General features: G+C 38.6%; 2 protein-coding genes across 2 annotated transcripts in view; both read right to left on the bottom strand.

Annotated features, from left to right (window-relative positions):
- LOC149068283 (uncharacterized) overlaps positions 1 to 12743 on the bottom strand; it is a 64194-nt gene that overhangs the window by 17803 nt on the left and 33648 nt on the right. The gene's annotated exons all lie outside the window — the stretch shown is intronic.
- Positions 2627 to 12743, bottom strand: part of LOC149068284 (uncharacterized) — a 36377-nt gene continuing 26260 nt past the window's right edge. Inside the window, exon 2 of the mRNA XM_089251662.1 lies at positions 2627 to 3748. Within this exon, the coding sequence (XP_089107788.1) occupies positions 2867 to 3619 (753 nt within the window). The 5' untranslated portion in view covers positions 3620 to 3748 and the 3' untranslated portion in view covers positions 2627 to 2866. The remainder of the gene's footprint in view (positions 3749 to 12743) is intronic.

Below are 12743 nucleotides of genomic sequence, written 5' to 3'. Positions count from 1 at the left end.
GGAGGAACACAAGTACGAACAGTAAAAATTGAGATAGAGTTACAGAAAGATAAGAGAGAGAGAGAGAGAGATTCACAGTATCTTGCTTTTCCGCCCTCACCCACGTGTTTTTTTCTCACGTCCATGTATAGTATATAATAGAAGGATTAGTTCTGAGAAAGATACATATATATATATTATATGTGGGTGGTAATGCCATGGAGCGCGAATGGGAAAAAACTTGAAAAGAACGGGGGACACACACATAACTTTGTTTCATAGGGTCTTGCCAAACGCTTGTATGTGAAGTGGTTAGTGGAAACAGTTACCTAATGAATTTGTTCTAAAGTTTGAACACATTCGATTAATCGATTCCCAGTTAAAGGTGATAGATATTTGCAATTATCGTGTGAATCGTAATATTCGATTAAGGTCGGGATTGCACTGTTATAGTTTGATAAAAGTTATTTTATAAAACTTAAAAATACAGGCAATAAGACTATTGGTTGCATTTGCGGAATGTAACCGGTACGAGTATTGGTTGCATTTTTCAAGTTCTATAAAATAACTTTTATTAAACTTTGAAAAAAAAAAATTGCAAAAAAAGTTAGAAATGAATAAAATTATTGATATAATTGAAATCGTGAAAGAAAATAACGAATTTCAAAATGTACAAAGATTTTTTTTTATACGAAGTTCACACGTATGTAAAAATTGCACGTTTCGCGAGCAAAACGACACTAATGGGACGGCAGAAACGACTTGGCGACGAAAACCGATTCGCGCCAAGACAGCGTACTAGCAACCCTCGTGCTTTCCGAAAACTCTTCTGGTGGTTGTACCATGTTTACTAATGAGAAGTGTACTTGAGTGAGAGATCACAATTACACCACGATCTATTATTTTATGGAGAGAAAAAAAACGCTTACGTACTTTAATTAGGAACTGCAGAAGCTCTTGAATTCACGGAGTTTAACTCAAGTTACCCATTGAAGAAAACAATGTCACAAACACAGAGAAAAGAGACCTCCGCCACAGCCCTAGCGGAAGCAAAAGAAATATATATTTTGGTCGCATGACATGACGTCATCAATATTTTTCTTTCTTCAAATACATTTCTCGTTTATTTTGTTGCAACGAGAGGGCGCCACAAAAACATGCCTATTTCTTTTTCCCTCACGATATAGGGCGGTGGACAGACGATCTAGGGTTAGTATCCATCACCCCAGTGATGGTAACTTGTGGGAAATTTCCCATATGCGTGGGAAAAATTGGCCAAAATTTGTCCAAGTGGGAAATTTCTTAGCATTTGTGGGAAATTTTTGAGAGTTCATCAAACAAATGAATTTTTTGAAAAAAAAATAAAGAAATTAATGCGGTGCAATCATAGGCGGAGATGGATTTGGAAGTCTGGGGGGGGGGGGGACGGTCATTATTCCTGGGGGGGGGGGCATGATGATGTCAATTCATATATACAAATACACATTAGATCAGTCGACTCCCCCTCCCACGCATCTCCGTCCATGGGCGCAATACTTTTCTATTGTAAAATACTTGATTGCATATTCTCCCCGCTAGATTCATTTTTCATAATGCGCGGGAAAAATTTAGTCAAAAGGGAAATTTCGCTGGAAGAGGTTACCATCACTGCATCACCCTTTTGGGCGTCATTTCAAGGGTCCTCCTACGTTTTAGAAAATTTGTCCTCCTTTTCAGGTTTCCAAAACCATTCTTTTTTTTCCAGGGGATTTTTTTTACTCTGAACCATAAATCTATTCATTGGCATGTGAGTGCGTGTTACCCCACACATTTTTACACACTTTGACCAACGCCCTTGAAATCCCCAAACGAATCCGAATTGCCGCCAAGCAGGGCAGATGCTATTCTACGCATAGCCTAGCTTGCCCCAGGATAGCATGAAAAACAAACACAGTCGAAAAACAGCAAATTCTTACAACAAATCTCGAAAAATTACAGTATTCCTTTCACGTCTTGGAAATTATTTACTTCAATAATGCCGCAGCTTACTTCATAATGCTCTTAGTATGGTCTGCGAGCTCACTCAAATTAGATTATTTTTTCAATGTTATTGTCTTTTAATGTTTATAGCCATCGTATAAAAATGGTCGGCGGGCTCACGATAAAAAGCTCCGCGGACCATGCGTTGAAGACCCTTAATGATCACGTAGGGAAACCAGATTCGAAAGCTGAGAAAGTCACCCTCGGTAACATCACTTTTCCCAGTTTTCGCAACAGATGGTGCACTTTTCTCTACAAGAAAAATGTTAGTCCATGAAGTTAATTTGAACTCACAACGACCTTTCACGGCATAAACCTCTTATATAGCAACCTCTTACATAAACAAAGATTTTTGGTGTTAATATTTCTTTTGCAGTTCGTTTGTTAGTTTACTCACTAATACTGAATTAAATTTGAGACATTAAATGAAAAAAAATAGGTAGGTGATATGAATTCTTAATAATCAACAAGGTTTGTTTTAGTTAATTTTAATTTTCAAAAAAATCGTTGTTGATTTAAAAAAAACTTGATTTTTTTTCATACTCTGCATGTCAGAACCAAACAATATACCGGCAATAAAAAAAACGATTCATACGTCTGAAAATAGTGAAACTATTTAAACTGTATTTCATGCCTTTATTACAGTTCTGTTGACACTGATGGATTTACAGTATTATACATTATAATGTTTCAGATATGTAGTATATGTGTGTTTAAAACAAAAATTCGAATTTAATGGACGAACCCTCACTATTAGACAGTTAAATCAAGGGTTCACTGTATATTCAAAATTAGCAGACGGAAACCGCAAATTCTACTAACGAACTCTGATAATCAAGATGCTTCGTCAAAGGATTCTGACTTTGATCTATGAAAAATCGCGATCCAACTGCCCCTCTCCTGAATGAAGTTTTTTGTGACTATTTAAACTTCCGATATGAGAAAACGCTTTATGACAAAAATTGCACTCGTACGGCTTTTCTTTAGTGTGGACTCTCTTGTGAGTATTCAAATGGCTGATTTGCGAAAACGCTCTACAACAAAAATCACACTTATGTGGCTTTTCTCTAGTGTGAACTCTTTTGTGAATCTTCAAATTTGAACTTTGCGAAAACTTTTTATCACAAGCATCGCATTCGTATGGCCTCACTCCAAAATGAAGTCTTTTGTGCCCCTTCAAAGTTGACAAATAAGAAAAGGTTTTATCACAAACCTCACACACATACGGCTTCTCCGTAGTGTGAACCTTTTTGTGTCTCCTTAAACTGCCCTTATGTGAAAACGTTTTATCACAAACGTCGCACTTGCATGGCTTCTCACCGGTGTGAACTGTTTTGTGAATTTTCAAATGGATGAGTTGAGAAAACGTTTTACCGCACAAATCGCACTCATATGGCTTTTCTCCAGTGTGAACTCTTATGTGCAGGATCAAACCAGAGTTTTGAGAAAATGCTTTCCCGCAGTACTCACACGTAAATGGATTTCTTTCGAAATTGGAGCGATCATGAGAGTGGGGTTCAGAACGCTTCACACTAAGCGTTGTCGGGATAGGAACGGCACTAGAATTGCTTTCATCTACATCATGCCCATCACGTGATCTTATACAAGATGCTTCATTCATTTCAATAGTGTTAGAATTCAAAAGGTGTGTTTCACACACACGTTAGAGATCTGCGAAACAGAGAACCGCCGTAAAGTTTCTTGCAGAATTCAATTTCTCCTTCATATTTTTATGAGAAACTTCAATTACCTGAAAAAAAAGAGGCGTATCATATTATGAAAGCTATCTATATGATTTATGAACAATAAATTAGAATCATAAACTCTACTGCTCACTCCCACCCCGTTGTGATGATTGTTTGTTTATCAAGATCAAAAAGAACTGGTGATTAGTCATAGGGAACCGGAACTTGGACGCTCATGCATTCATGCTCTCCTGGCAATACACTTTGTGAAGGAGGGAAAAGGTGCCGAATATATACCAATAATTCATAAAGGTACAATACAACGCACCCTTTCCTACGCATGCTTTTCGTTGTGAATTTGTTGTACCGCTATGAAACAAAGTTGGTTTTTTTAACCTCCGTTTATATTCCTACTAGTGATTTCTTTTCTCCATGAGTACAGTAAAATCTCTCAACAAAAACCACTAATGGGACCGTAAAAATGTGGCTGCCATTGGGAGAGATAGTTTTATTTCTCAAAAGAAAAACAAAAATAGGTTTGCAGGGTTAGCACTGCTAGGTCACAAGAATTTTTTTAAGATGGGGGGGGGGGGACCTAAAAAAACAGCCGATAGGTGGCACTGACGTACACAATTCAAAGAAAAGATACGCGAATAACGAACAGAGTGCCTCCAAATCGTTCATTACAGCAGTATGTGTCCCACATGACCACCACAGGGGATAACACATTGCAGGCGAGTCACAAATCCAGCAACGGCAGAGTGCAGCAGGTCCGGAGATATGTACATGACACCTTTCGGCGGATCGCATCTTTCAGTTCCGACAGATTGGATACACCCGGGATTTCAAATATCCCCATAGAGCCACCTATCGGCTGTTTTACAGCATGGAGGAAAGAATAACAGGAGGTGACATCAGGAACGAAAATTGAAGCCGTTGTGGTAACCCTATGGGCTGACAAGTAAGCCCAAACAAACCGCTCTTTTCCCTATACTTAACATGTGTTTTGCCGGATCGAATTCTCTTCAAATATTAATAACTAAATAAATTTAAGCACCATGACCATTTAATGCATCTTCAGGTAATCTACATGATCTAATAAAGGGGAAAAATAAAATCTTATCCTTATATAAGGTGTTCTTATATTTTTAATTTTTTTTTGAAAAAGGGGACGATCACTTTTCACTCTCGACTCGTCTAGTTCAGTGCTTCAATTAATTTTAAAAATTTGATGCATCACATTAATGTCTATGGGAATATGATTAATTAAAATAATATGAAGCTGCAATAAAATGCAATTTCATAATTTTTTTCTTTTAACTGTTTATGTTGCCTTTTTGTTTCGTTCATCATTATCATAGATCTGGGACATTAAGAAAGTGTTTCAGGCCCGTGGGCGCTCGTCTTAAGCTTTACATAAGGAATTTTGATTTCTGAATCAGTTCTGAGGTGCTCGAGCACCTTTTGACAGGGCCGTAGCTAGGATTTTTGCCACCCGGGGCAAACATGATTCAGCCGTCCGGGGCAAACAGCATTTTGCCGCCCCCGTGCCTCAAAGTACTGGAAGTGCTCGAAAGTCGTCCGCCACAGTGTATTTATGGTTTTTCTGCCTGTAGGCTGTACAAATTTCGTCACCCTTCTTCCGTTCCACTCTCATATTCTTGAATACGTATCACTTTAAATATATGCCGCCCATCCGAACTTTCCGCTATGTAGATGTATTGAGAAAAAAATATTGAAGAACAAAAAACTTTTTTTACGAACCGCGATAAGTCATCTCTCTCTGGCTTATAGTATTTAGAAAAATAATCTGGGCTTTTTTTTTCTTCATTTTGTACCAATTACTTTGCTTTTAAAGTGGTATGTGTACGAAAATTTCACAAAAAAGTTTCGAATTGAATTCTAAATTGAAATCTAAAATTGTGTCTGTGTTCGAGTTTTTGCCTGGAATGGAGAAATATTTCTACAATATTTTAATATAAACAGCTATATATGTTAAGCTAATGTTTTGCATATATATAATGTTTCTCGCAAAAAAGTCAGATTTTTTCAAACACCGCTTGTTCAAGTGTCTTTAAACATTGTATTTCTCTCAGCACTGAGGTGTTACATACTTTGGCATAATTCTTTTTAAATTAAAATGCCGAGAAGAAATTTTGTGGCACAAGATATGGGTAAATTTTGGTTTTTTTTTGCAAAAGGTTCCATGTTGTTGAAGTTAATATTCGAAAACAAATAACAACTAAAATTGTAAAAGCTCTCGTTCAATTGTATAAATATATCCAAAGAATTTGAGGGAAAAAAATCAAGTTCCTAAAGTGAATAGTAAATTTTTAAATGATTTTTAAAAACGGGAATGTTTCTCATAGAAAAGCATGGGAAGCCACGGTTTGTTTGGGCTTACTTGGTCCCTTTAATAGAGCGATCACTGGCTTCATCTGGCAACCCAGATTCCCCGTGCTTTCTCAACGGAGGCGCTGGTCGCGTCACCTCCTGTTATTCTTTCCTCCATGGTTTTACAGTCCCCCCCCCCCCGTCTTAAAAAGATTCCCGTGATCTAGCGATGCTAACCCTGCAAACCGTTTTTCATTTCGGTTATTTTTCCGGTTTTACTAAATTTTTAAAGTTTCTACGGACCTTTTGCCTACCCTGTATAACTGATTATATTAAAATTAAAATATATGATTATATTTTGGTTGTATTATAATTGATTAATTGATCTACAGCGCTATTATGACGTTCTTAAATTCGGGCTTGAGGTGCTCAGGTAGAACACAAGTGAGAAAAACTGATGCGGACCACGACAATGTGACAGCAACCCCAAATGGCTTTTTGTTCACGTTGGATCTTCAACTAGATCAGTGTTTCCAAAGTGGGTAATATCGCCCACTGGAGGTGATGGAATGATCCAAGGGGCAGTAGAAGCTATATGGTATAGGATCATATGGGTGGCTTGAGTTGGGGGAACAAAAAATGTTGAAGAAGGGGCACGATGGAACAAAAAATTTGGGAAACTACGAACTAGACCTTTCCAGGGCGTTCTTGAGTCCAATAGCTGACGTAGATTCTTGTTTAACAAAAGGGGGGAGCAACAGTATCCAGAGTGTTCGCGAGCACTTGATCAACGTCCCACGTAAACACCTTGTACAAATTGCATTAAAGGATTGAAATCATCCTGATTTTTCATGCTTTTGGTAAGTGAAACTTGCCGTGCGGATGCGCTTCTTTTGATGATGGGTACAGGCAGTACTCGCGACTTGAAAATGGTTGAAGACCTTCACTCTAATCATTAAAGACCCCCTTCTCACTATGAGTGGGTCCAGTCATCCGCCTCGGGAGAGCAATAATTTATGGCTTTCAATGCAAAGGCCATAGAATAATGACGGAATGGGAGGTTTTCTCCCGCACCAAGCGTCTTCCTTCGAAATTTCGCAAAAGTAGAGGAAAAAGGGACGTCAGTTGTGGTTGCTGATATCACTTAGCAGTTTATGTCCAACAAAGACTTTTTATTATCTGACCACGCGTCGGGACCCAGTCATAGTGAGAAGCGGCCTTAAGAGTGCTGACAACAGGTCTGTTGTTCCCTATATTATCTCTTAAAGATTTTTTCCTCTCCACTGCCTTCAATATGCCCATGTAGAATTTGTAACCAAGAAAGCACAATCTTTTTTGCCCCATAAAGTTCGGAGAGCGTGAAACTCCCGTTAGAATCAGCTTGAAAATTATTTTTCTCATTGCGATATGCATATTATTTTTTTGCCCCGACTTCATGTTCAGAGTGGGCGTTATTCGTTGTTTGGGGGTTTCTTGTAATATTAAGTCTATAGGCCCGTTCACACGAGGTAAGTGCTTTAGTTGGTAACTTAATTTTAACTTACCGATTCTTCTTGAAAGTGTCCACACGATAAGTGGTAAGTAGACGCTCATTGGATAATTTTTACGGAGGTGAGCGCAGTTAGCGCATGCGCGCTTCAGTCTACTCAAATCCACGGAGAGAGACAGACGCAACGCGCGGGAGTATAATAGTAATAATTTTTTATTTATCTGTCATTCAGAGAGGTGCTTTTTTCAAAGCTCATAGCTTTCGTAACGATGGATGAAGATGATCAGGTAGAACTTACGAATACCGTGATCAGAGCCACATTATATGATATGACACAAAAATATATGATATTTTTTTAAAAGAATATAAAAAAAGGAGAAACTTTTTTCTCACTTGCGCGAGAGCAACACACTGAGCAAGAAGTAGGTCACGCAAGGGAAACAGTTCGCTTGTCCCCTTTTTTCGCCTGTGCCACCCACGCATCAGGAGATGCACGTAAGGGGGGAGAGAGATGACGCCACAGGGGAAAAAGAAATACACAACATATTATAAACTTATGTAAGTCATCGAGAAGAAATATAGGATTTCTCTATTTCTCCTCTAAGTTCTAAATATCGATTATATAATATTTTAATCGAAGTTGAAGAGGAGATAAATTATGAATTATGTAAACCGAAAATACGGGAGAAGATTCTTGGCATTCGTAGGAAATTCTAAGGGTTAAAAAATCAAATAATAAAAATTCATTAAACAAAAATTATTTCCAAATTTTCGAAATCATTATTATTTTTTAATTTAATCTATAGAGATGACATCTTTATGTTAAATATTTGATCATGTATTTTTACAACAGATGGCAGCAAATTCGTTCTGGACGAGAGAAATATTCGAAACCTGATCCTCCCCACCTGATATATATTTTTGAATCTTCAATTTTTTTCAACTCCTGACATCACGTCGACAGAATATTCCATAGCTTTTTCCAACAGCGAATAATTTTTAGCTTGTTTGTTAAGGTAATTTTCATTTCAATAGTTCAACAAACATTCATGGCGAAGATATTTTTCAACAAACTTGAAGCTTGTGTCCTCTGGCCACCTCACCATCCAATATTTCCGCGGAATTCTAGCGAAACTTCAGGAGACGACGGAGTATGAACAGGTTCACGCTTGAGATCAAAATAAACCCCTCCGTGAGAGAGCAAAAAGACCCCTCCAAGAGCGGCAGGTCACGCCCACTGGCGCATAAGTCTACTTAACCGGAAAAAATAGAACCGTTCTTATCTCACTTACCAGCTAAATCACTTGTGCACTTGCCAACTAAAGCCGTGTAAACGGCCCTTATCGTCTGCATACATTGTATCGTACTTGGCAACTAAAAATGAAGTTACCAACTAAAGCACTTGCCTCGTGTAAACGGGCCTTATGGGACGTGTTCGGTTTCAACCAAATGTGGCCGTTGTTCGGAGGTTTTACCGTATCTTTCTACTATATACACGTCACAGCAAAAGCAGGGCTCGGCACGGGTCACTTTTTTCACTAAAAGTCACTTTTTTAGAAACTGGTCACTTTTATTACGTATTTTCAGGCCCAGGTCACTTTTTCCACTTTTTTAGCAAAAAAACCTCGGTCTCGCGCGCTTTTCTGCTGTCAGTGTTTTTCTTTTCTTCAAGGAGGAACTTTACCTGTTCAATATCGCTAATTTTCTCCCTCCCTTCATTGAACTACAATCGAAGGCATCTTATCTTCCCGGGAGCATACCGTGTGACGTCAGTATAACTTGATTTCAAGGCGCTTGGAAAAAGAAAGCTCCTTGGTTAAAGAATCGTCATTTTATGGAAAAGCCGGTCGGAAAAAAAACTAGCATAAAAGGCGTACTTACAACAAAGAATTTTTTCCCCCCTATACTACCATTCTTTCTTATTTCCCCACGTGCTCACTCGTTCTTTCATTTTCATCTTATTTTAAAATTGATCCTTTATTTTATTTGTTTTAAAAAATTATAGTCCTAAGGGCCGAATTCCTTTCTTGGAGCATCGAGAAAGTTACATTTGTTGTTTGTTCTATCGTTACTTTTGTTAATTTTTTTAAATGTTATTTGAAATGACGATTAGAGAGCCCGTGCAGAAACTAACTTACGCGCAGCGGGAGAATACCAAAGCGCGTATTAAAGACGCGTATTATTAATACATATTAAGCGTATTAATACGCTTTGGAGAATACTCTTGTAGCTGGCCAAGGTTAAAGAAGCTCGCATGTATTTTGAATTTACTTACAATAAAAAAAAAATCATCCGATTGAAAATCGCGATCTATCGACAAATAAAATTCGTACTATTTTTCTAACTGGATTTAAATCTCAGCAAGAAACCGTAGCCCCAAATTTGATCGAAAGGAGAACTATTTATGAAAAGATCACAGAATCCTGCAATTCATAAATCGTCAATCGCAGAATCATAATCGTCTTCGCCGTCGTGGGGAACGGACGTGCTATTATCGCGCTCCGCTCACCGACACGCCAGTGCGCCATTTTGTGTCTTTCTTTGTGTTTTTCTTCGTTCTCGTGAGTTTTACTTAGCGTGTTGTTTATTGTTGGGTCATATTCTGCGGTGATTTTCTTTTTTTTTTTTAGCGCACGTTGGATTGTGAGATAAGTGGTTTTTTTTTTTTTTTATATTGCTCTCATTTTTTTTTAAATTTTCGTTGTGTATTTTCGATCGACTTATATTTATTTTTCTCGTTCGCATTTCATTTTCGTTGTTTTTTCGCCAGGTTCGGTCGCTTCTTTGATATAAGTTCGTAGGTTTTTGGACGTTAGTGTTAGCAAACAGTGTATACTTTTTCCCGGGTACTCTCAATAACATTGTTTTCCTTCCATTTGGGCCTATTGTTGTAGTGTTAGTGTTTTGAGATAGTTAGCTAATTCTAATAAGTATAAATTGTACTTCGTAGCTTAATACTTTTTTTTAGAGGGTGTTGTATTCTTTATATACATATTTATTTTATTCTTCGTGATTTAGTGCTGAGCATTCTACTTTACGTAATTTTTTCGTATAATCTCTTACGTATATTTTGCATAGTAATGTATTTTACATTAATTTAATTTCCAGTTAACGTTTCTCATTTTCGTATTGTTAAGTATTATTATTATTATCTAGCTTTAGCAATAGTGTTAGTATGCCTCGACCTCGACTAGTGTTGTGTAGAGCTTGCGACGGGAGGTTTCCCTGGTCTAGGGGTATAGTAGCTGATAGTTTCAATTGTAAAGGGTGCTTGGATAGAAAAAGGCTGGAACACGAGGTCGAAGCTTTACGGGAAAAAGTTAGGGTGCTAGAGGGTCCGGTTATAACGGACCCTCTGGTCGTCGAGCCACCTATTGATGAAGAAGCAATCTCCACGAACAACGACATTTTAGAGGGCGAATGGGAGGTCGTGGATGAGGTAGAGGGGGATAGTGATAGGGGTTTAATCATCGGCGATTCTATGGTTAGGGAACTTGGGAACCGAGTGTGTAGGGATTTTCGGGGTTTCGAGCGCTGTTGTCTTCCTGGGGGGAAGATTGGCAACGTTCGAGACGTTTTTCATCGCCGAAAGTTGCCCTTGCGGGTGATTCTGTGGGTGGGAACAAATCAGGTAGGAGCGAATATTAGTGAGTCTCTGTCAGAATACCGGGATTTACTATTATCCGCTAGGGAGGGGGGTTCAGATGTGGCAGTGATTCCAGTGTTGCCAAGGGGTAGTAGGGGATATAGGAGTAGGATCCACCAATTCAATATAGGCCTGAAGGACATTTGCTCCTCACTTGGGGTCACGTTCTTGGAGCTTCCCGCATTTACCGATAGGTGGCTTCGTTCGGATGGGATCCATCTAAATAAGAGAGGGGTCTGGGAGGTTTACGATAGTCTTAGGTCAGGTTTTTTACTCCCAGACCACGTAGTCGGGAATGCGGGTTAGTTAATGATAATCACAACAGTACTGACGGGGAATTACCCACCTCTGACTTGGATGGCTTCTCGATTGACAACAAACCACCGGGCAAATTAAAATGTGTGTTAATAAATGCCAGGAGCTTGGGTAACAAGAAAGATTTTTTAGAAACTATGATAGTTGTGGAGGACTTGGATCTTATAGCCATTACAGAATCTTGGGCAAACGATGGGGATGAATCTTTCTTACACATCTCCGGATACGATACTTTTTTGAGAAATAGATCTGATAGGAAAGGGGGTGGAGTGTTGATATACGTGAAATCATGTTTGAAGGCTAGAGAGTGTAACGTGCAGAGAAGTGATATTGAAACCATATGGGTTGAACTTGAGAACAAAAGACGTCATAAGCTTATTGTTGGGGTTTGTTACAATCCACCGAATAGGGATCAAAATTATATCGCCAAAATGCATGATGAAATTTCCTACATGTGTAAGCGAAAGAGGGTTCTCATACTAGGGGATTTCAATTACCCGGGTATTGATTGGGAGAACCTTTCATCTGGAAATCAGTATGAAAGAGACTTTCTTAAGTTGGTGCTCGAAAATTTTTTGTATCAGCATGTATCAGAAGCCACTAGGGGTACTGCTATTTTGGATTTAGTTCTTACTAGTTCTGAGGATCTAGTTGAACATGTTTCGGTGGGGGAAGAGTTTTCTTCCAGTGATCATCGTATCGTCAGATTTCTCTGTAACTTTTCCTCGGGTAAGGTTGATAACAAAAGACTGGTTCCTTGTTTTCGGAGAACTAACTTTGATGTTTTGCGAAGAAGGTTAGCGGAAGTTTTCAAAGACCGGTTGGAATCAGTAGGGGTGGTAAGTCAATGGGAAGAATTTAGTACGAAGCTGTCCTCTGTTTTGCACGACGTCATACCCTTTGTTCGAAAAAAGCGTGTTTGTACATCACACCCTCTATGGTTCACGGATAGCGTGCGGAACCTTTATCTTGAAAAGAAAAGAGCATTCAGAGAGTATAAAAGTGGACGAGGTGACCTATCATTGTTTACTGATAAAAGAAGACTGTTGAAGAAAGCGATAAGGGATAGTAAAAAGCAAGTTGAATCTAGGTTGGCAGATAACATTGGCTCTGACCCAAAATCATTTTTTCGATACGTCAATAATGGATGTAAGGGGACAGTTGGCCCCCTCTCGATAGGAGGCTCAAAAGTAGAGAGCAATGTAGGCATGAGTAGTGCTTTCAATGACTTTTTCGCGTCGGTTTTTAATGGAGATAATGATATTCGATATACGGG

This window comes from Pholcus phalangioides, unplaced genomic scaffold (assembly GCF_987345545.1).
Source record: "Pholcus phalangioides strain wild (caught in Gottingen) unplaced genomic scaffold, Ppha-v1.0 ptg000027l_1, whole genome shotgun sequence".
Taxonomy (NCBI): Eukaryota; Metazoa; Arthropoda; class Arachnida; order Araneae; family Pholcidae; genus Pholcus; species Pholcus phalangioides.
The sequence above is the reverse complement of the archived record's forward strand: the minus strand, read 5'-3'. Positions and strand labels throughout refer to the sequence as shown.